At 35.8% G+C, this 25,581-nt stretch overlaps 1 protein-coding gene across 1 annotated transcript in view; it reads right to left on the reverse strand.

Moving 5' to 3' along the window:
- Nucleotides 1-206: 206 nt before the first annotated feature.
- Nucleotides 207-25,581, reverse strand: part of TAFA2 (TAFA chemokine like family member 2) — a 52,431-nt gene continuing 27,056 nt past the window's right edge. Inside the window, exons 2-4 of the mRNA XM_062566977.1 lie at nucleotides 23,579-23,731; nucleotides 22,421-22,545; nucleotides 207-218 (exon numbers count right to left, since the gene is read on the reverse strand). Coding sequence (XP_062422961.1) covers nucleotides 207-218; nucleotides 22,421-22,545; nucleotides 23,579-23,731 — 290 coding nt within the window. The remainder of the gene's footprint in view (nucleotides 219-22,420; nucleotides 22,546-23,578; nucleotides 23,732-25,581) is intronic.

Below are 25,581 nucleotides of genomic sequence, written 5' to 3' on the forward strand. Positions count from 1 at the left end.
GACACAGAAGTTCACAGTAACTTTCCAGTATTTCTGGTCTTGAGGCTGTTGCTGATTACAAGCCAGTTTCTCACTGAAACAATTGATTCTGAAGGATACACCCCAAAAATATAAAATTTCACTTCAAGAATTGCATGGAGGAATGAAATTCCCTGTGTGATGTGTTTAATGTTATCAGCCTCGAGGTTGACTTGATTTGTCTTTAGCTATCGAGTTACCTGTAAAGAAAAAGAAAATCAGAAAATCAAAACTTTACATAGAGGATCTATTTTTGAAGTACTGGAAACTGAGATTGAAATACAAGATCTCTGTCCAGCAAAGCTCTCTCACGTGTTTTTAAACAAGTGAAAAATACCCAGTAGTATTAGATTGGTTGCTCCCTGGCTTAGATTGTGTGTTGAAGTGCTTTGTTGGAATAGGACCTGATAAGGAGAAACTGAAATACGACCATGCTTAAAAATTTCATAAGAAAAATCTGAAAGTCACAGATTACCAGTCCACAAAAGTTAAAAGTGCTGGATTCAAGAAAACAGTCAGTATTATGTTCATCTTTTTCAGTGTTAGAACACTTGTATCTTAACAACTATGCTTTTAAAATGTTAGCAATTGAGTTAAATATTGACTGCAACTGGAGATGTATTCTTCTTTTCTTTGCATGCTACTTTAAAACGCAATGTCCTGTTAAGGGCTAAATACATTTTAGCAGCAATAAGCAAATGAGGAAACAGGACAAAGAGCATGTATACATAAACATGAGATAGATCTATACCCTGTTATTCACAAGGGATAAAATAACGATCAAAAAGTTCACTTGGAGTGGTTTCACCCAGGCTAACATAAAACAAGTGTGGAACAGAAGGACCACAGCAAAAGAGCAAGAGACAAAGTATTTCACCATAATTGGACTTCCTCTGTGTCTGATTTGGATTTTAAACATGAAAAGGAAAAAAAAAATCTGTCATACCAAAGAAGTATAACTTTAAGGAATATTTCTGCTGTGTCAGTGGATACAATTAATGATTATGTAACATTTTAATATCAAATTGTATCAGGGGACACCATCCCAGCTCTTGAGGAACAACCCATTGGATCGGTCACAATAACACTTTCTGGCATCAAGGGGCATATGTTTTTCATTTTGATCACAGAGAGAAGGGTCATGCTCCTTAATGATGAAACATTCTTTTGCCCTCAGCAAAACTATTTGCATACTGCTCTTGTCAGCTCTGCGGAACAGGAACATTGAGCAGAATATTAAAAGGACTGTTCTAGGAGTTCATTACTTTAGTTTGCCTTCTCCACCAAGTAGTTTCTAGGAATTGCACTTAAGAAGGCAATAATAAAATTGTGCTTTGTGATTTTTATGATACACAGGTTTATTTATTACACTGCTCTTATTTTATTTTGTTCTTGCTGTTGGAAACAGTCTCATGTGACCTCTTCTGTAGTGTAAGATTGCCTGAAAATATAATGAAGAATTAATTTAAAAATCAGGCAACATATTTCTATGCTATGCACCAAAGCTCAAAAGGCTGACACAGCACCTTATCATTATTTATTCTTTGTGTTATTATAACACGCTGGAATTCTACTCATGGACCCCGGTGCTCCTGTGCCGCATATTGTAAAACACACATCTCCTGAACCTATCTACAGATGGACTTTTATTAGCTTCACTTGATATACACATATAAAACTCTAGTAAATCAACTGATGCAAAGTGCACCAAAGACTGATCAAATGATGCGAGATTCCCAAAGAGGCCATATGCATGCAGGGTAAAAGCATCTTACATTTTTGCACCACGGAGTAGACCAGAACCAAAGCAGAAGCAGAGGAAGGTCCCTCAGAGGCACAACTGAACAAGCGCAGCCTCAGTGACTCACATGAATTATCTGCTCTGCCTACAAACACACTGAGTAAACCTTTGCTTCTGAAAAGACAGACTGGCAGCTTTCCAGTCACATAAAGTAAAGGCAGCATATACAGGGGTCTTTTAGCCCTCAGAGTTCACAACACAGGTAATCTTCAAGCTACTGCTGAACCAAACTGTATAGCTGAATCAAGCTGCCTGGCACAGCAGGCTAGCACATCCTGCTAGAGGAAGAGAAATATCCTTGTGGCAGCACTTTCTTCCCTCGTGGGTCACCATTTAAACTGGCTCAGAGTTGCAAAATGGCAGAAAATATTCCCAAGAGACAGATTTTCTGGCAAAATTCACATGAGATTATCTGTGATGATATTCAGTTTGCCCATATGACACCACAACTTCTCACATGCATTAAACTAAGCCCAAAGTTGTAGATAAGGTGATTCTGTATTGTTAGGCTTACAAACCAAAATCTTTTGAAACTAGTAGAAATGTGACAAGGAAGTCTATTATTTCTATAATATCCAGTTCACCCACCTCAACACATCGGCTACAGTGATAAACTGGAGCTAGCATTTTCACACATACATGAGTGCTCAGTTACATGGCTGTTTGCAAGTGCAAATGTGTTCTCCTCAGTGAAGTCAGGAGGAAATTCAGTAAAATCATAATCTGCAGGCCTAAACTGCCCCCAATGCAGCTCTACAACTGCATGGTGAGAAAGTCCATATACAAGCAGCATGCACTGTTACACAGAATAAACAGGTGATACGAAGAAAAACAGTTTCAGTTAGTTGTTCAAATCTTTGCTCCATAGTGGATGTCTAACCATATACACAGCTCATCATGTTTATACAGACTGTATAGGAAAACAAGCTGCACAGGCCTCTCTTTTACGATTACATGATTGGAGTTTTTAACCGCTTCCCCTTGCCTGAACTTGTATTATTCCCCCTGCTGTCTTTTTCTTTCCTTTTAACTCACAGGTCACACACACTAACACTGAGGAACACACATAGTGGTCCACATTTGCCTCTACGCCGAAAGGTAATACTTGTTAAGCAAGCACACACCAGCCATTAGCATTAATGCAAGTTATATATCCACACACATTAAGGAGAGAATGGACCTCTTAGACGAAAAGGCAATTTCATAAAGAAGCAGTGAAATTTTAGCTAATATCTAGCGATGTTATTTTCAGAAATGCTTAATTCTGGCTATAATAAAAGCTGTGCATTTTGAGCAGCTAGGAAGCAAGATACTGTGTCAATGGCCTTAATAGGCAAAAAGGGACTGATAGCAGTATGTTCTGATCTCTAAAATCCTAAGAGAACAGTGAATCCTGAATGGAAGCAAATCAGGTCTCATCAATTTTTCAGTTAATAATTAATATGTATGAAAATTAACTTTGCTGCTGCTGAGCAATACAAATGGAAAAAAGACCTAACACCTTAAGTATTCTAGGTATTGATTTGAATTAATTTGTTCATACTTGGAGCATAATTGCTTCCTTTATGTTAATATATTTTTTCACATGGTTGTTATATCATAAATACAACGCATTAGACTCTCCTCACTTTCTTCTACTAAATGTGCAATTAAAGCATAATTACTCTGCAGTTGCAGACTTTTTAATTTAAATTGGTGAGTGGCTGCTGTAAATTGGCTGTAATTGTATGTGAACTCATTTGTTGTATTTTAAAACAACAATATATAATTAAATACAACTGCAGTTTTCCACATTTTTTTCTTTCTTTTTTTAACTCGTTAAACTGATTCAGCTTTTGAGTAGAACACTTTTGCCAGTGTAACCCAGAGTGTCCAGCGATGAAGAGACCTCAGAGGCAATCTACTAGAAAGGCTACTAGCTCAAGAGTTTTTTCTGGACAGCCTTCATTTGAGTGGTGCTGACAACGGGTGAAAAATGTCCTCATCTGTGAAACCCCCACAGCTGATGAATACCAGGGAGGGCACCCTCTCTCCTGTCCGAATACCTTCCCATAGAAAACCCAGCCTGATACTTTTCTTGAAGACTTCTTTCCACGTAAGTAGAGGAAGGGAGCAAAATTAAGTCTATAAAGAATGGCTGATTGAATATTCTCTAAATAGTAGTACACCTCTCCTTGCTCCAAGCGTCAGACTTACAGGGTCAAGATTAGGTATAACACATATCTTCTATTTCTTCACTGACAAATACACCACTATGGATTTGCTAACTACAGAATAGTTTATATTTGTAAATGAGGCACCTAATTACTGTAATTACTTTTTAATGATGTTAGAAGAAAATAGATAACAATGTACAATATATTGAAATCAGCATGTGCTGGAATATTTCATAATACATCTTCATACATTACTAATTTTTTGCCTGGCAGCTCTTTTGATTTTTTTCTATGTTCAGACAGACGATGCACAAAATCCATATTAAAACACACTCTTCAGTTTGCAAAGTCAAGTACTTGAAAGTTAGGAACCTGCAATTGAACAGATGCCCTTGTCCAGCAAACAATAGAATTAGCGGAGGGAGTGTTGGGGAGAAGTCCATTATAATGCCACTGGGATCATGTATTAATGCAAATGCACACTGAGGGAAATTTTTAAGCCATGTTTTTTTCCCTCTACATTAGACTCAGAGGTATGGTGGACCTTCTGATCCAGGTGTTCACCGAAGAATATAAATAAATACATGAAACAGGAGGAACTTAATGCTGGTCTTCTCTCTTAAATAAGAATTGCTCTGTCAAACATACAGGATTGTGCGCATGGTGATAGCCTAAGCACTGTCTCAGAATATCTCAGAATACTCAAGAATCTTCAAAGCTGTCCTTTTTCAGAGATACACAAGACAGAAAGAATTTAAAAATAATTAATAACTCATCCTGAGCTAAGTGGAAGTTTGTGAGACAAAGAAAATACCTTGGAACCCAAAGCTTTCTTCTGTCAGTTTTTAATGGCCTATCAAAAACAATAATGATGAGGGGATTTCTTAAAAAATAAGAAGAGTCCTACAAATCTTTTCAATGGACAGCCTTAGATAAGCTAAAACAAGGAATGCTATAAGATTCTCTTTGATAATGCTTTATGAAAAAGACACATGAAAATGCTTAGCTGTGGATGGCTACTGTCTTCAAGATGTACAGATCAGCCAATACAACCCTTATTTGTACATATTCGTACATAACACAATTCCTTCCACTTTCTGCCTTTATTTTTAGATTCTCATAGCATGCATCAACAGAGCACCATGAAGTTAATAAAACTGAGTGAACAAAGTAATTCTTTAGCAAATCTTTCCTAGTAGAGAAGGAAAGAGCAACTGAAGAGGGCTATGCCGGTTGTGCATTTCTGTGAGAGAAATAACTTTGTTCTGGTGCTGAAAACCTAACACGAGTATCACAGTGCAGAAACAGAAGGGTCCACATAACCAGAACCAAACATCTGTCAGCGGCTTTCTTTCCTCTCTTGCCCTCTGCAAATAAAGGTCTAGACTGCAAATGAATCTTTTGAACAGATGGAAGCACACTATCTTTTTGAATTTCAAAATCTGTACAGTGTGTTTGCCAGGCACTATCATTCATATGTGGTTTGTGAAAGCAAGTGACAGTTTGCATTGCTGCTTGTGCAAGTTTATCCACTGAAACAGATCAACTTGCAATCTTGGAAAGTGCTTGCTCATAAAATACAATGATTTTGTACTTCTCTAATACTTTCCAGCTGTAATTCTCAAAAGTGTTTTGCAAACATTAACAAAGACAGGCTCACGATATCCTCAAAGCTTGAGAATTCTGTATTTTCTAAAGTGGAGAAGCTGGAGCAAAGAGCTGTTAGGGACACTTCTTTAATAGGATTCATAGTCACTCTACAGTAATAGATGTGGATTTGGGTGTCTGTGGTTGATAACTAAGTTTCTAAGTGCACAAGAAACTCTTGCAAAGTTTTGGGAAAGGTTACAGGCATTGAAACGTATTTCCAGGATAAGCTTGATGCAAATAACTGTAGCAGAGAACTGTGAGTTGAGAAATAGGCTGCCGTTTCAATATTACATACTGCTATTTGACTTGGGCTAATGACAGCAGGCAAAATTTGAGTGATCTGTGAGTAGTTTTGAAAATAGATATTTAATAATTATACAGAGTCCTTTCAGTGAGGTTTATGTACTGACAGACAAGTTTTTCAAAAGTCTTTAAATGTTTCATTCCTGCCCATAAAACTTTGACCCTACCTTGCTTCTGAAAATAAGGCTCAAGAGCTGTAAATTTTTCTTTAATTATACTTTAGGTATTTCAGTATGAAAACTGTTACTTTAAGCAAGTTCCCAAGCTGATAACAGAGCAATTTAGAATTCTAGATCCTCAGATCTGTCCTTTAGTTATCATTTCTAACTCATTTTATTAATTAAACTGAACATTTCCCAATACAGTTCAATGATTCAAAAGTTTTTGATGTTTTTGATAAAACAAGATTCTAAAGCTTCTAATTTTTTAATACTTTTATCACACTATGACTTATCAGAATTATATTTGTGCTAACTCCTGTGCTTAGGAATTGCATTAAGGATGAAACAAACATATTGAAAAAGTTCACACAATTCAATTCGAGGTATAATTCTGTATTCCAAGTTTACCCACTACTCTTAACAATTTCAGTGGGAGATTTTTGATGTTAAAGAATGCAGGCCTATAAAATCAGTGTTAATAAGTAAAAACTAAGAGGGCAATAAAATGTAAATTGTGCTTTCCACTTGCTCCATTTCTGACAGGCACATGCCAAATGATCTTAAATGTGGGACTAGAAAAATAGAAAGCAAAAAACATTTGACAGCATGACATACATTTCTGAAAATGGCAGTCTTGCATCTTAAACATGGTTTTAAGATATCTACCATATCTTAAGAATATAGTGGAAATTCCCTTTTTCCAACTGTTTCCTGAGTTTTGATAAATCCAGTACACAATGCTGAGCTTTGAGCTATGACTATAAACAACACCTAAGTGGACATACCAAGACGTACTTCTTTTTAAGCTCTGTTCACCTCTCCAGAGCTTTCCTGCAACAGTGAGTATACTTAGGTCATGAATTGGGTCTACCTTTGAAAGGAGAGTGAGTGAAGAATGACCTTTAAAGGCTCCCAGAAGCATCTGATTGACACACCGAGGCTGCTTAGCAGCGCAGTGCAGAATCTCTTGCACCAACCTCCTGAAGCTCTGCTCAAATAAGGCACGATTCCTGGGCATCTGCAGCAAACTAAGTAACTACAATGAAGAGTTAGGTACAACAATTCCTGTTAATACTGTGTAAACCTGTATTTGTACACACCTGCTGCTCTGTGAGTAATAAACCAGGGCTGGAACACATTTTCTGGAGTAGTTTGACTCTTTGTTCCTCAACGAACGTCTGGCCCTTCCTTAGAATCCGACCAAGATTAGGATTCATCACAACTAGTGCTCCAACGTGGAGCCAGAATATTTTGTGTGTGTGGAAAAATCAAAAATTGTCATCAGGCACAGCAGAAACCTCCTTTTTCTACTTCTCCATTCGGACTTGAAGAGTTTTACACGTTTGCCTAAGAAACAAACACATGTCAAGTACTACACTGTTACCGAATTAGTTACAGAAAACGAAACAGGGATTGATGGAATTTTCTTTAACTTACAAGGAAAAGTACAGAACGTATTTTACAATCAGAGCAACTTCTCTTACCAAAGAGCATGTTTTCAGGAAAAAAAAAAAAAAAAAAAAAAAAAAAACGAACACACAATAACAGTAATCTCAAGGGAAATGTTTAAACATATTCAAGTTTAACAAACTCATTGATTTGACACCAAAAACTCATTAATCTGTCACCAAAAACAAATTTTGTCCAAGCATATCAACAATCTTTAATTATGATAAACAATATTTGCAAAGCTCTTTGAAAATCAGTCCATGGATAGACCTGTGGTATAGAAAAAAGGCATAAAGTCAGAATTTGTTTTCAGCTAAATGAAAGAATCGATGTGTTCTTCCTATATACGTTTAAAGTAAAAACACAACAATGGTGTAAAGTTTGAAAGACGGAAGCATTCTAATGAGAACTCTACTTAGAATTATTACTATTGTTAGTAGGTTATTGGAACTACCATAAAATAACAGATGACACATTTCAAAAGACAACACTGAACTTATGCAGCTAGTTCCTTATTTATACGTATGGTACTGGCTTTGGACATGCTGATAATGATCATTTTCAAAAAGGAGTGCACAGCTTTTCAAAAGTTTGCTTATTTTTATTTAAACAATGCTATGAAAAGATTTTTATTTTTATTTTATTTTATCTTTCTTTAGACTTTTTAATTTAGATCATTAGAAACATCTATTACAAGATTAGGCTGTGGCTCATAACTTCAGTAACTTGTTGCTTTTATAAAGTCTCTGCACATTTAAATACTATAAAATAAATAAGGATGGGTCTGGATTCATATTTCCTTGAATTCTATAGTTTACAAAATGAATTTAATTGACCACAACTCACTAGAACAATTATCATAGTGTATCTTTGATGAAGACATATGAGTTATGTCAAGCCTAAATCTAATTCATTAGGCTTTCCAATGTACTTCGTTATTATTCTCTTCCAAAGGGATGCCACTAGAATGCACATTATTCAGGACGATACCTAGAATGTCTCAGCGCTTCCATGACTTAGCAGAGAAATGTTTATGGTAGAACTGTTTTAACACTACAAAAATTCAACATTTTTAGACAATAGAGTTTTAAGTAAAAAAGAGTTAAACATAAACCTTAATTTACTCTCTGTGACAGGTAATAACTGTAGAAATTCAGGCAAGAATATCCTCTTGTAGTTTTTGTGGTGATCACAACTCCATATTGGGGCTGAAGCATCACAACATAAAAGACTGCAAGACAGTTAATTAAATAACTGTAATTTTCTTCACTTGTACAGCACTTCTTCCATCTAGTCATCTCAAATGGGAGATAAAGGTAGCCTCTTTCCTTTAGAAAGATGGGGAAACGGAAGCTAAATAAAGAGTCATACTACCCTGTCAACTGTGAGAAAGTAAAAGGAGAGGCAGAGATGGGAACACAGTCCTTACCTTTTCAGCTTAATCCCACCTCACTTACCTAAAGAAAAAACTATAGTTATTCTTATTGGAAAGGTAAACCTCTAAGAAGTGATTTCCTTTGTCTAATATTCTAAAAACAAACAAAAAAACAAAAAAAAACCTAGGTGTTTTAAAACTAGGTTAAGGTTTTAAATTGGCTAATAGACATAATGTATTTGATATTTTAATGTATTTTTCCAGAGACAAGGATAAGACTGAGCTTCTAGTTATCCCCAGTAAAAAAAATCATTACATCTTTGATCTATTTGCTTCATATGTTTGTAATGCACTATTTTTCGAGGGATTTTGAAGAGAGAGTGATAAGCCATTTGGACGAGACCAAAATAGAAACATAATTCTTTCCTTACCTGTAATTTTATCTTCTCTATGAGGGTACCTGCTGCTCTGTTAGTGCAGTACTGATGTATTTTCTGCCTTTGTCCCAAGCTTCAGAGATTCCTCTGATGATTTTTCCCCACTTTCTTACCAGCTCCCACTGCTGGCTTTTTGAGATAGTGCACTCACATTTGGCTCCAGCAATACTGTCATAGCTGAGGGAATATAACAGAACTACAAAACATGTTAGAAAGCAGTAGAGCAATATCCTGGCAGGAAAAAAGTGTTTAAAAACAATGAATCAGTCATCAACTTGAAACGTTTTGATCATTTTCCTCTCTTTTTTGATCCGTTTAGCATCTCCAAAGGAAGAAAAGACTTCATTATGCTTGGAAAAATCCTAAACAAAGTAGTGGGGGCTGACAGAGTAGTGGGTACTCACTTAGAGAACATAAAATTATTTTAAGAGCATCTAATTTTAATTTTCTCCAGTATGAGTACCAATCACACCATCACTCTAATACACAAAGGAAAAAAGATGAAAGATGGAAGATCTGGAATATTACAGAAAAAATCCCTGTCACCCTATCTCAAGTTTTAATAAAGTAGGGAAAAGAAAGACTGAAGGGCTATTCACCTAAAAGCTAGCTTAGATGAGCAATTAGGAGGATTCCTCACTGCTTAGGGAAAAATATGTAAAGTCTGGATCACTATGAAGTAGTCCAGATTATGGTTGCTCATTCCAACTAATAGGTCTAGTCATCTTGGTCCCTACAGAAAAAGAAGGAAAGAGAAAAGCCAGTACTGTTAGCTCAAGAAGCATAACAGAAAACAAAACAGAGAGCAAATCCATCATCCATCTTTGAAGTTGTGAGCAGTAGAGACAAAATTTCACTCTTTATGTGTTTCTGACATATATGGTCATGGGTTCCTGTAGCATTCTTGGAAATGGTTGTCATAGCACAATACAATGTGCTTTACTGCAGAAAATAGTAGCTTGATGCCATTCCCTGGCGTCTACCATGATCTATCTATCTAGATTTTTTGAACCATGATAAACTGATACAAGTCACCACCATTACTGCTTAACTTAGTACTAATGTCTTCTTGCTTGAGTTTTACAGAGATTTCCATGGGGAAGTTAGAACTTTCTTTAACCCCTGTTCCCTGAGAATCATCTTGAGACGATTTTGGATTTCACAGTACACAGAAAAGACGTATCTTTTCTACAAGAAAAATGAACTACAGAAAACGTATTGATAATCTACTTTACTATTCAATTTAACTTCTATTTCTTTAAGAATATTGCCATTCCTCCTCATACTTGCTTCTTCTCGTTGTCTTCTGACCAGGACATATCCCAGGGCAAGATATGTATGACTGAACCAGAATAGCTAATCGTAACTAGATGCTGATGTTTTAAAATATGGAGAAACGAAGGAAAGGCTGAAAGGCTCTGAAGGTTATTGTCTTCAAATTTCAGGGATGTAAGTATTAATGATGCTGTGATTTAAGGTCAAGATGGAGAAAAAGGACTCTTGAATGGCAATCTCTTGAACTATTCTCCAAAATAAATTGGCTTTTCAAGTAGTCTGTTTCAACTCTGGCAAGTTGCACTGTCCTGCTCCTGTTTTGGACTTTGAAATTATTGAACAAAAATTATTGACTAATGGAATTAGAATGATGCCTTGAAGACGATAAATTTGGTTTGCTCTCCTTTTCTAAGGTCACTCAGAAAAGATGACAAGGAGGCAGGACAGCATGATCTCAAAATTCTAGAATGCCAATTACTGAGATTTTTCTGTGATGAATATGCCTAAATTGGTAACAGCACAAGAAGGGGTAAAACCCTTCAGTCTTCTTTTGGCAGGAACATGTTCCTGAGCCAAAAAGCTTTAAGTCATGATGAAGGAAAAAGCTGTTGTTCTTCTGGCTGGCATCAGCAAGATATTTTCTGGCATTCTAAAACTGGAAGAAGCAAAAATGTTTGGGACTTCTTAAAAATGCAGCTCTATCACAATACTTGAATCTATTATTCATACTGAGTTTGTAGATACAGGTTGGTTAGACACAGTCCATTGTCTCCTTGAGAACATATCCATGCTGCAAGTCATATCATCCAAGCAGGCCACATCATATAGAGAAGCCACAGCAAAACAGATATTCTATAGCTTTACCTGGTATCTCAGTGTTAAAAGTTCTATGAGATTCCTCATTATAGGCTGAATGACAGTCAGGACTGTGGGATCTCTGAAGACATCATCTGCAGATGCTAATCAGTGGAGGAAAGTTCAGTCCATTTTACAGAATATATAAAGTCTTTTGGAGCCTATTTACAACAGCAGTGTTTTTCCTAAGATGAACCTAGTCTTCACCAACGTGGAAAAAATAGTACGCTACAACTTATGGAAGCATGAACAATTTTGGAAGTTTTACGCAAATGGTTTCATGTTGCTCCTCTTCTTTTTTAATGTAGTCTTACGCATCAATCTTCCACTTATTCTTGCCTGAAACTTTTTTTTTTTTTTTTTTTTTTTTTTTGCTTCATTTTGAGCAGTTCTCAGAGAGGACAGGACAATCACCATTATTCTTAAGGAGAAACAAGATCTACTAGCACATTCACTTTGTTCTTCAAGGAAGAACAGCTGAGGAATCTAATTCCAATTAGTTTTAGAGTTTTTCACTCCTTCACTGGCAACTGTGAGTAACCTGGATTGTTGTGAGTAACTTTGAATGTCAGTATGACTGACATTCTCTGATTGATAGTATCCATTACCCATTTCCTCTCTTCCCTGTGCCAAAAACCCATGGAAAGAGGCTACTATTTAGGTTGTGATAATGTGAGATTTCAGAATGCCTAAGTCTCTCTCAGCTGAAAGGTATCATGACTGACTTGCAGAACTGATCCAAAGAAGCCCTCAGAGATCACAGGGGAAGTGAGACAAGAAGCAGCTCTAGTTTTAGAGCATGCTAGCATGATTCTGGCATTTGTATGTCATTCCTATGCTGTAGCTAATGAGGTGTTAGAAGCTCATTAGGATTTCCTGAGAAAAATAAAAAGGACCACTGAATATTCAAAGAACTGTCCTATTATACCTGCAAAAGGGCAAGAGATTGGTAGAAAATGGAGTTGCAAATGAGAGCAGAAACCTCCTTTTTTTTTTTTTTTTTCAGTGTTGGGCCTTTTCCACTTAATGGAGAAGTGGAAGAAACCAAAAATTTACAAAGAGCCTTCAGAACCCATTTTACTTTCCATCATAGAAGCTGAAAATATTCTCCAGACATGAGGGCAGTACCTCAAACATGCCAGAAAAGGTAAAACTCAAAAGAAAAAAAGAAAAGGAAAATCACAAGTGGAATCCTTTGGGACAAAGGCAGAAAACCTCTTGGCTGGACTGATGGAGTGATTTTCATGTGGAAGAAAGTAATGCTTGTAAAAATCACCAATTAATGACATGCAACTGAAATCCATTTATGTTTTTCTTTGAACATTACAGAAATATTTTCTTTTGATTTCGGAGTAATCCCATCAGTTTTCAGGTTCTGCAGAAAATAACATAATATTTTACAATGGATGCAATCTTACCTTAGGAAAAGCTATTCCTTCGTAAAAATACACAAACAATACATTTCATTTCTCATGATTTGTACATTATGTCTTCTCATAAAAAAAAATAAAATAAATAAAGAGGGACCCTTCTGAATAGCTAGTATCAAGACCTACTGTAATCGCAAGGATATGCAGCTAGGGGTGAAAACTAGTCAGGGCAAATTGTAAAACTTCTAGGCAAAAGCTTCTAATTAAAAAAATAATAATGCAATCCTGTGTCTAGAAATCATTTTCTTTCAAGTAATATTAACAAGTCCCTTCTTTCTTCTTTTCAGTCTTTAATATCAGTATCCATAAGACTCTGAAAGCCAGAACTAAATGAAATAAAATTTGATATTGAAAATTTGCTTGGGTGTTGAATGTTTGGGTTATCTTGACCTTCCTAGAAAATTTTTCTGCACTTTGCATTCTGTGAATTTGCCTATAATATTTCACAATTAAAAGTCAAAATGCCCATATTTTTTTCAACTTTCATGCTTTTATGGGCCTATTTCAAAATCTTTTGGAGTCCAAGAGACTTCTTGTTTTCCAAAGTTCAAAGGATTTGGAATGAGATCCTTGTTCCACCTGACAATCAGAACAAAAATTCCTAAAGTCAATCCATATTTATGCTATATTTATAGCATATATATTTATGGTGAGTATGAAATGAAAGAACAAATTAAGACCAAGTTGGAAATCAGGTTCAGCATGTCAGCTAGACAGCACTGGAATGGTAATTTTTGCTTTTCTGGCATTCAAGTATATCTCTAAAGAACTTTGTATTTAATTTCACACATGATTTGGATTTTCTGCATTTAGGGTCATGTGGTAATGTAGAAGTTTAGTACTGAACTGTTACTTCTGCTTCAGAGCATCTGCATAGCATGATAGAATACTCCCACTGCCTTGATTCCCTTCTTCTTTTAGTCCTTTTGATTATTAGGCCCCTTGACTTATGATTTTTTTGTAAAAGTCTGCCTTTGGCACAAAGACTGTGACCAGTCTAGATTTCTGTGACCTATAAATGATTATCATTAAACTGTAGGGCTAAACTCCCATAATAAATAGACTTGTGACAGGAACTTTTTCAAAGGCTGGAACTAGCTATGCACACTTCACAGTAAAGAAGTAAATTTGGTAAATATCAGCTATTTTTTTGAGATTCAGTGAATTGCATAGCCCCTGAATATTGATGAGCCATTCAAACTTCGTTCAGAGGTACACTTAGAAAACTGCAACATGGGTTGGCAAGGGATGCTAGCTATTTTCATCAAAGTGCCTAAATGTCCCCAAAGAGTAGTGTTTAAATGTCCAACAAAGAAATAGAAAGTTTCAATATGAAAGAATTATGATGGTAGATCAGGGCAATAATTTCTGACTAACAGAAGAAGCTAACTTGACCCAGGAAATTTCATCCTATTTCCATTCCCAGTTGAGCTGCCCCCTATAATGTGTATATATTTTTATAAAAATGTGTACATACTGTGAAAATGTTTAAATACATATATACTGCTATTTTAATGACAGATTGGATACAGCGGGTCTCTGAGGTAGCAATGAGAAACATGTCGAGACAGCTGCAAATTTCTTCTAGTGAAGATTAGCCATAGGCTTGGAAAGAGAGTCCAAAGCAATGGAGAGATTGTCGTACAGTACAATCTCTCTTTTCCACGGCTAATATTTTACTATAGTCTGTACACTTGCTTGTACTGTGACCACATCATTTTTCATAAACCACAAAGTGTTGCTAGACACTGTACGCATATGCGTATTGTTCCTATAAATCTTCACCAGAAATTAAGGTACTAGGTGAAGAGTCTATAGACAGAGGCTCCAAAGAGAAGTAGTTTTATAATGAATTGGTTTATTTAGTACTTAAACAATATTAGGAGAAGCTATTTCTGTAATTATTTACTACTAACACCTGGCAGATCAATGTTTTGCACTGTCAGTATGTCAAGTTTCACAACAGTCAAAGCAAAAGGAGAACGGTTTCATGTGATGGAGGTCAGTAGTAGTTTTACAATGAAAAATGTCATGTGAGAAATGCATAGCCATATTAGCATGGACAGACCACAACTACCATACATCTGGCCTACCAGAAACATTCTAGAAAGTACTACATATAATGCTCATACTATGAAATTTTGATTATTCTAATTATACATCATCACTACGGTTGTTTCTGAAAAGCCTGGAAGAAGGAAGAGAAATAAAGAAGCGAGAGAAGAGGCTACCACAATGACAATATTTCTTCCCAACCTTGGCAGGACAAACAGCAATACTCATTCCACTTTCTCCTTCTGCTGCTGGTTAAAGTGCCACTGCATCTGCTGCTGATACAAAGAAGCACAGAACAACACCTAACATAGCTGCGCTGCTGATGCTAATATCAGGCTTACTTTCACAATAAATTTCCTTTTCTTTTCTTATCCAGCAACATATTTTATCCCTTTTTATTGTGTTGTCTTATTGCGATTTTGACAGCACATGTAGCAGTTGGGACATCCTTAATGCTGACTCCTGGTGCTGAGAATCTTGGTAATTACCATTGGCTTTAGCTCTCTTCCTCTGGCCTCCTTAGCAAAGCACAGCTAAAAGAAATCTAATGGAAGTACTTTCATTCTTCTGTGCTGAAAGAGTTATGAACAACACATTTGATAAATTAAAAAATAAAATTACTGCCTCTGCTATCAGCAGCTGTAATTAATTTAAAAACAATCCAGCATCTCTAAGTGAGAAAGAGGAATATAGGATAAAAATATAAACAGTATCAATAGCAACAGGACTGCATTGACTCAGAGTAGTAGAATTCACCATTTGGCTTCACACACGGCCAGTTGGTGTGTTTGGATGGTCTACCTTCTCCTCTTCCAAGAATGACATTCAATTTTTAGCTTATTTAAACTCTGGATGCCATAATGCGAAATTATATTAAACAGAATATTACAAATATCTGACTTCAGGCTCTCTCCAATATTGTTCTGGAATGTAGATAAACACTCTGAGTATGGATTTCTCTCCATCCTGGCAATATTCCTGTTATTTTTCACACTAGTCATCTATCTCTTGTATTGATTTGGAAAGCAGATTTGGATTTGGAATGTAGATAAATATACTCAATACGGATTTATTTCTGGCCCAGTAATATTTCTCTTTTATATCTCTCTGTCTCTGAAATATTTATTTTATTTTTTTCACGGTAGTCTATTTCTAATATTGGTTTGGAATATAGTTACATAGTAATATATTAAATATTGATTTCTTTCCCTTCTGGATTGTCTTTTCCCTATACATTAAAAAATAATAGCCAGTTTTCAGAGTGACAAGTCCAGTTCCTTCTATCCCTCAAAAGGGGATAGCTGCCACTTCCATAAGTTGGACATACATTTCCAAAATGTGACTTTTACAATCTAAATAAAAATAGTACTAGCACTTGGTAATAAGAAAATATTATTTTGTTCACTTGCACCATCTAAAGATCTGAGATTAATAATCAACTGCCAGTATGCAATACTTTAGGTCTTTGTGATTAATATCTATTTCATTATTATTATTATTATACCAATGAGTCAACTCAATTGGTTGCCAATTTCTGCAGAAAGTTAGATTATCAGGTACGTTGGTCATCACAGTATGATTAACCTATTTAGTCTGCAGTTGTGTAACTTCAGAACATGAACACTAATGAAACTTTTCTTACATTATGTTGCCTTTGTTGGTAGTCTAAGTCTAAAGCTTCCCAAACTGACAAAGAATGAGGAGTCTTTTCTAAGATCATGTCAAAGAGACTGAAGTTTACTACCCACCATCTTCCCCTTCCACATTAAGCTTCTAGATGTTAGATGCTAAGATAATCATCATAGATTTCCTTTACTGCTTCGGGGAGAAATAAGCACCTCCAGAAGGTATTTCATCTAACTAATCCTAGGACAAGACGAATTGTCCTCTAGAAAAGACCAATTCCCTCCAAACTACAAAGAGAGCCCAGAGCATCGACTGAGTCATCTTATTTTAGAGAATCCTAAATCAAGTAAAATCAGGTAAATTGCACTTGATATTTTAACCAGATCTTAGTACATTACTTAGTGTTAAATTCTAGATTATTCCACAAGCTGCCCAAATCAAATTAAAAGCTTAAGGACAAGTTACTATTTCACATGGAAAATATATTTTCCCTATATCTTGATAAAATATCAACTCAATTTCTCTGAACAGATCTCAGGCCATTGCAGCCCAGGAGCATTTCCAAGGCTTCCTTGGGCTTGGATGCACATTTTTGCACTACTTTGTAGCTCTAAGATCTCAAGATAAGATACAGCACACACTATTTCCCATATTTTCCTGCACTCTAGTTTCTGCAGGAAAAACACTCAGGTCTACAGGCTGCCCAAGGACCATTGCATGCCCCAAGCCGTTTGCAGGCTGAGTGTGTGGGGAACCAGAACCCCAGGAGCTGCAGCATGCGCCGTCACAGGCTACATGTAGCTTCTGGCACTCTTATTTAAAGTAAGCCCATATTATAAAGACAACGGGCAATGTGCTTTTCTTAACTATACAAGTAAAGCCTGACCTCTATGAGTTTGCCTTTGAAACCCTGCTCTCCAGAGACCTCTACTCCTAAACTAAATCTAAAGTACTCCTCTAATAAATACGTTCTTCTAAATTTGCCAGGACATAAAAGAAGTTACGGAAACAGTTTCTTCATTGAAAATGATAAATGTGTTGTCATTTTGCTTCTCCTCTTTTTTTCTCCTTATCTCTATGCAGGAATAAAATAGTACTTAAAAGGTAGGAAAGAATTTAAATGTACAATTTGCATTCAGATATACTTTTGAAATGCCTTAAAGGTCATAGTTTTTGGAAACCTGCAAATATAATAGTTTTTTAATTTAATTTCTATGAAGCTTTGAGCATCTATCTCAAAGCCTTTAGTTTTGGCCGAACCTTGACCGAAATACCCACAAATTTGCAACAATATAACACATGACACATAAGCCTCTAAGCCATTGTACAATGTCTTATGATAAACATCTACACATTCATATTTCCCCTGTTAAACATTCCTTTTTTTTGAATAGTATACAGCTTTTTACAGATATGGTAGTTTACATCTCATAAGGATCTACTAACGAATATAAAACATCCTGAAGAATCTAATTTTTAAATGAGTATCTTATAGTGAACCTGCAAACTTTGCCAGGCTAACACATGGTGGAAAGATCTTCACTCTCATTACTTGTGTTTCTTTTCCCTCACTTTTAAACAATGATTACCACAAAAGGTATTACACAAAAGAAGATCGCAGTTACATATAACACTACGATCAAAGGAAGGAAGATTACATGAAATTGTATAATATACATTCTTCTCACTAACTGCTAAGCAATAGGATAAAACAGTCATTGGCATAATCATGCCATATTAATTAATATGTCTCAGTTTAATTATTCACAGCCTATTTTCCCAGCCATACTATGCTGTATTTATATTTTGATGGAGTAGTTTCAAATCAACATTCCTTGCCCCTTCTTGGAAGCATCTTTTTGAATCCAATATTCAGTATTCCAACATACTCTTTTTGATAAGAAAATAATCTCATCTGTGGCTGACTTTACTGTGGCATTATATACATTTATTTTACATATGAATTTATTTTAAAAGGAGATTGTGGATTTTTTTTCTTGGAATAGTCCAAATATAATAAAAAATGTAATTGTCAATTGCATTGATAATACTGACCATATTTGGGGTTTTCTAAATAATGGGAAAATTCCCTTGTTTTTAAAAGACATTTTCTTTGTTTTGCAAAAACAAAAGGAAACACGATCAAGAGAAAATTTTGAATGAAAGTAACTGTATTAGAAGGTTGTAGGAAAAAAACTTTGAAAGGTAAACAGTTTTTTATTTTCTCCTTTTTCACAATTTTTTCATCAGATTACAAGGGGTAACATGACAAAAAAATTGTTTTTATTTATCAAAGCATTGAGGCTAGGCATAAAAAGAAGAATTCAACCACTTCCACTCACAACAGTGTCTCCATTGGAGGTGAATGCAACAGTGTTCCTAGTAAATCTCAGCTATTCACTTAACCATTTCATAATCCTACTAAAGTGTTTCTGAACATCCTCTTTTATAGGACAGCAAACATACTTTTATGTGAAGTCAAAAAATTTATTGTTTTAGCTAAACTGTCATTCCTAGTGTCTCTCCTAGCCCTCCTGCAGGCTACATAGATCCAAAATAAACAATTCAAAACTGATACAAGTTTAGTCATGATCAGTTCACAAACCCCCACTTTTCCTCCCCTGTATTCATTGCTTTTCTGTGATTAATTCCTAATGTTCCTCTCCCACTATAAACTATATGCAGGCAAATTAGGAAATGGAGTTCCACTGTAAAAATCTTTCCAGAATACTTGTTTTTGCACTCCTAGGGTAAATAATTTCCACCTCACTGTTCTTAACATTTGAATTCTGTGAACCACAACATCCACACTCTTTCTAATTCATTATTCATGCCTAACCTTATTATATCCCTACATCTGAACAAAATGCAAAACCTCAAGTAGACCGCATTTTTAAAAATCAATTAGTTTTCTCTCATTATTCATCTGTCCTTTTTGCTTAGTGAATGATATTGTAAGTATCAAGGATTCAGTATCATCAGTCTCTACAGCAAAGTGATTAAATATGCTAAAATACTTCCTTCCTGTTACTGGTTTTATCTTTAATGTAATACTCAACTACGAACAGCCTGAGATGTCGAAATGTAGGTGCTGCTTTTGAATCTGCTCTCCTGTAGAAGTGGAGGTAGCACTTCAGCAGTTAATTGGGTTATTTTCTCTATACATGAAGAAGACAAACTTACAGAAGATATTTAGAGGTGAATACAGAGCTAATACTTTTTTAGGCCTTTCAGGAAAACTTTCACAAGGATTTTCCGCAGTACACTTAAATCACCCAAACGGTTCAGCTCCCTTTGTTTCTTTATGCTTTTACATTATACATGATAACCACATATGGGTTATTTAATTTGACAATCAGGGCTTATTATTCATGATTCTTAACACTGACTTTCTGTACAGTTCTTTATCATTTGTCTCAAAGGGTGTTTGAAAACACAGGGAGCTTTAGAATTCTTTCTTTTATTTTTAGCCTTTGGGGAACAGAAGAGGAGCTACAAAAACAATGTAGTCACTACATATTAGGGAAAAGTACTTGTTTTTTGATAATAAGCTACTCTCTTAACACAAAGAATCACTCATCTTCCTAGTAGCAATGTATATTTTTCTGAGCATCAGAACAATGTCTATTAAATTCTCAGCCTCCTGCATGACAGATCTTCATTCCCCTACCACCTGCCTCCAGTGACTGAGACCAATTGTCAGCCCGAAATTTCAATTAAACTTTAGTATTTTCTCAAAATAGCTTTGCAGATGTGTGGGAAATGAGGGGAGAAGGGGTAACAGGCAGTATCTGAACAAACTAGAAGGCAGAATAAATAGAAGGAATTTCAGGAGATTAATTATTCTCCTTCCAGTGAGAGTGCAAGCAGGCTGTTGTGAACACTGTACTGAATGATATGACGGCACATAAAGCAAAGGACTGGCTTTTCCATAGCATTTCTTCTGAAGAGCCATGAAGTTGCTCCTGAGGATTGCCACCATGGAGGACAAGAGAAGGCTGCATCCCATAAAGAACCAGTCCTGCCACAGAGCCACGAGCCCTTTAGGACAAGGGCTCTAGACTTCTGCCTCTTCCTAAAGGCTGACAGAACTTCATAATCTCAACCAATGGAGAAAAGTCCATCTTTTGACAAAGATATGTTGACAACGAAATCTCTTTAAGGAGATTCTTATTGAAATCTCTTGCTTTTGTGACCTCTTTTGCTACAGTAGAGCAATCCAGACCCACATTATGAATTACTGCTTTTTAAGCACTCACATTAAATATGAAATGGCATATATGCTTTAAGGCTAATAGTACCATGTGTATAAATGCAGTTGTAACCAGGACAAATATGTGTAGTGCTATACATACATCTCTACACATCCCAGCCCTCAGATCACAGGATCTAAATGAGACAATTTACACAAAAGTAGAAGATGGCAATTTATCAGGAAGAAACGGTAAAGAAAATTAAAAGAAAAGAAGAAAAGACTTAATAAAATTAATATTTCCAAACACTCTCTCACAATTCCTTTTCTTCCTACTCCACCACTATTAAATTTTATCTAATTCCTATCGGTTATGTTATACACACACATATTTTACATGTATATAATCCAGTTTGCATTGGCATGTTCAAAGTTAGGTGCGGGCAGCATTCAGGCAAGGTTAGCTTCATAAGAAATATATTCAAGAGAGGATTCAGAAGTGGAATGGCATATCCAACTTGGAGGAAGTACTCTTCCTTGAAAAAATGTCAAAAAGTTTTAAAGCCTCATACATACAGAAACTGAGATATGCAGAGCTCTGTGTGAAAAAAAAAAAAAAAAAAAAAAAGGAGTATAATTCAGTCCATATACACTGCAGTGCACTACAGTCAGGGAGTAACACAGATTTAGTGCCTACACAAAGATTTCATTCAAATGACATAGACACACAAACCCACCTACACAGAGTAAATACCATACTAGGCCATTATGGCCTGATATCACAAACAATCATTAAATATCCATGAGCAAAATAGTCATTGTGTACGTCTGGTGAAGTGTGGGGGTGAAGTTGCTTATGCTTGCACACATGCATGTGCTTCTTCAGACAGATTTTTAATCTGTTCTATTTAGACGAAGAACTATATTGACCCTGTAGAGATTCCAAAGCTGTAGTTTTAGGAAGTGTGAGCAATTAATGCTTAGAATTATCTGAGGAATTTGTTATTCTTTTGTTTCTGTTAGCCACTAGAAAGTTGAGATTACAACAGGTTTACTCTGTTTTCAGGCACTGTATATGATGAATGTTAGATGGATTTCTCTTAATCTAATTTTGAACCAATAATATAAGAAGTGTCAAAAGGAGAAAAGGAATGTACTGAAACTCAGTCAAAATTTTGCAGTAAATCTTACTTACACAGGACAGAAAGAACCAGAACATCATTCAGTAACGAAATATTAAGTGCTTACTTACCATGTTCAGCAGTTTCAGCGTAGAAACATGGTAATTCCATGTTGCTGACAATAATTCATTTGTCTTCTATCCTGTAAACGAATGTCTTTGCGCAAGTGGTTGCATAGTGAAATACATACCAAAATGCAATACATGTGATTATTGCTCGTAGCTGAGAAAGCAGTCAACTCTACTGTCTCTGCTGCTCACCTGAGAGTGTCTGGTGTACTGCTTACCATGATCAAGCAATTGCAAAGTATACTGAGAAAAGTATGCAAGACCACAAAGTCCAATCTCATTATGACTCTCTTCCCTCATTCTTTATTCTTCTAAACTGTTGTCTTCTGAGTGCACCCAGGTGCTTTTTGTACCTGTTGGTAACATGTCAGGTTGGTATCATACCTACCCTAGTTGTTTTCACTTTATTCCCAGAGGAACAGCTCCACCCCTTCCGATCTGGAAGAACTTTACATTCTTCCCCTTCAAGACATGGCTGCATGTGGCACCACCACTTCTGCTCCACTATTGAAGCTATAAGAGAAGAAAACAAACATATCTGCTTGTTCTTCAAATGGGTACGTTAATATGTCATTATGTTGCATCATCTTTTTTATTTTACAGGACAATTTCAGTAATATATTGACCGACAGCTTCTCCATGATTTGCAGCCAGCTCAGAATCTTCATAACAAAATAAGCCGCAGTATGTACAAGGTGCTGTCTGCATCCAAGTTGATCTCTTTACTGTTTTTTTTTTTTTTACTGCATTTTTGGAATTAATTTCACAGCATTCTTTTCCAATCCTCATTTTTAATTGCTCAGCCAGATTTAAGTTTTAAGCAAACGCTTCTTTTGAGTTGCCTGAACTACTGTACAGTGTATTGGCTGATTAAATTTATTCCCCAAAGATGACATATTCAAGCTCCTTTGACAGCCAACAACACATCAACAGTAAAGAGATCATATAAAGGATGAATCAGTCCTACTCCTCTTTCAGAGAAAGAGATATGAAAAATGAGCCAGTATTTTCCCAAGTAAAAAGTGTGGACCTATGCCACATTTGTAAGGAAAACATCAATAGTGTACTGTGAACAGAAAGTTGTCTAAAAAGTGTTAGTATAAAAAGACTAAAAATGAGCCAGAATTATGGTATATTTCTTTGTTTCTTTCTCTATGTTAAAAATAAATATCTAAAGTAAGTCTACAGCATATGAAAATGATATGCTGATGTAGATTTTGCACAAACACTTAATTAATTAAGTGAATTTGATACAACACTGAGGGCATTCTGTTAGTTGCCAAATTTTGTAGACCAAATTTAACTTCTCAAGAGGTCTCCTTCACTGGGTTCTAATAATTTTGCTTAGCATTTCCACAGAGTAATAGCAAATAATTATTTTTCCTATCTGCCTCCCATTCACCTTGGGCATGCGCTTCAGAATGCAGAAGCCTTCTTACTCATATATTAAATACTTTAAGTGTAATAGTGTGGTTCTAACTGATGACTCAGCCTGGCAAAACCCCTAGGAAAATATAGCAAAAGGAAGCAGTAGAAGAAGTCGCACCATCAACACAAGAAGGAGCTGCCCGGGTGGTACCTGCTACCTGCCCAGGGAAGCAGGAGCACTTCACCGTCTGTGACCTTTCTTCTATCTTGTTCTTATTACAACATCTGTGGAGCGCCACCACTTCACAGGTCCCAGTTTTAACATGGTGAGCTGTGCAAATAAGAAGATGCGTAATTTGATAACACTGCTAGGTAGCATCATACTGTTTGTTTTTTTAATTAAAGATACATTAAACTTAGCCCTATAGGGCAATTTGCCATGCATGAAACTAAAATTACAATGGTACTAACACTAGAATGTAAAGCTGATTTCTTTTCCAAATGTAGTGTAGCTAACTCAGGCAGAAAATGCTGGGTAAAGAGGAGTAATTGGAGAAGTATGGGACTGTTCCAGTGAACCAGTAAGTATAAGCAATATAAAGTTAACACCGAAGCTATGTTAATTTCCATACTGTCATAAACAGCTACATATCTCTGCCATTGTTTTTTTCTGAGGGAGAAACCCTGAAATAGAAGTATATCAACTTTAAAATCCACATACTTTCATATGTTATCAGAATATGTCTTCAGAATATATGTCCAGGACAGATGTAGATTTTGACATCCCACTATCTTCCTGAGGATGGACAAAAAAGTTGGAAATGTATAGGGATAGCCCTCAAATGAAAAGCAGAAATAAAAACTACTGAAGAATCACATTTAAACTGGGCACTGAAAATAAAGTCTGGGAACATGGAAATCAACACTTTTCAAACACAAGGGGCAACGGAACAATTTTCATTATCCATTATTCAATATCCAAATATTCCCTATGAGAGGGCCAATTTGGTAAGAGGGGAAAGCAAATGCAAACTATCCTTATGGTTCAGCAGCCAGTTAACAAATGTGCTGGAATTTAGAAAAAAAATCATTTTAACAGAACTTTCACTGCTCACTAAAGAAAAAGAAAAGCCAGTCCAGATATTGGTGAGGATAGTTCATTTCCATCTGAAGGAAGAGAAAAAGAAATGTGAACTTTTATCAGGTATTAACGTACAATCTAGTAAAGGAAAGAAACTGAATCATGGAAAGCAAAAGATGTTTTAAGAGGATATCTAAGTTCCTCTATTTCCTCAGCTGCTTAACAGTGTGAAACCTTTTTGCAAAGCCTGTGCACTATATGCTTCAGCTTCTTTTATATCCTTAAAGGCAAGGCGTGAGAGTATCCACATGGAGAAGGCCCTACTGAAGGGCTTGCAGGGGCCCAGCACTAATCGTTGTACCCACTCTGTTGTTACTGCACACTCTCAGCTCTCCAACGGACTGAGGATGGAGAATATCCTTGAGCACCCCAAGAATGTGCCAAAGACAAAAGCCACAGGTGTCTGCCGAGCCAATTAGAGCAAAACCATGATCTGAGTTCTCATCAGCAAATTTTAAAATTTGCTACTAAAATTTTAATTCAAGCAATTATGCAGTTTTGACTAGAACAAAGTCTGTGATCTTTGTAATCACTTGCTGCATCGTACTATGTCAGGTTAGATTACGCTCTTTCATATCATGCTGTCCTACAGCTGGAATGACATAACACAATGTGACCACTTAACCCACGACCTGTCACATTGAGATATACTGAAATGTGATACATAAATCAGAAATCTAGGAGAAAAAAATTCTCCTTTGGCATGTATTTTTTTTTTTTAACAATTGAGCTTTTCTAATGCAATAGATGAAGAGGAAAGCAGTTCATGTTATCTGTCTGAACTCTGCAGTATCTGATATGTTCATACTTTTGAGAGAGGCTAAATAAATACTTTTACAGCTATCGGTGTTTTCTGCTATAAAAATTAGCTTTATTTATATTCGAAATGGTTACATAGTTTGATCTTCCAATGGGACAATTTTAATAATTGCATTCATTTTCTCAATATAACTTTTATCATTTTTTAAGGTAAATTTATTTGTTAATATGGTAAAAATGATTCTAGGTTATATTTATGAATAACATATACACGAAGAAAT

Source organism: Rhea pennata, chromosome 1 (assembly GCF_028389875.1).
Source record: "Rhea pennata isolate bPtePen1 chromosome 1, bPtePen1.pri, whole genome shotgun sequence".
NCBI lineage: Eukaryota > Metazoa > Chordata > Aves > Rheiformes > Rheidae > Rhea > Rhea pennata.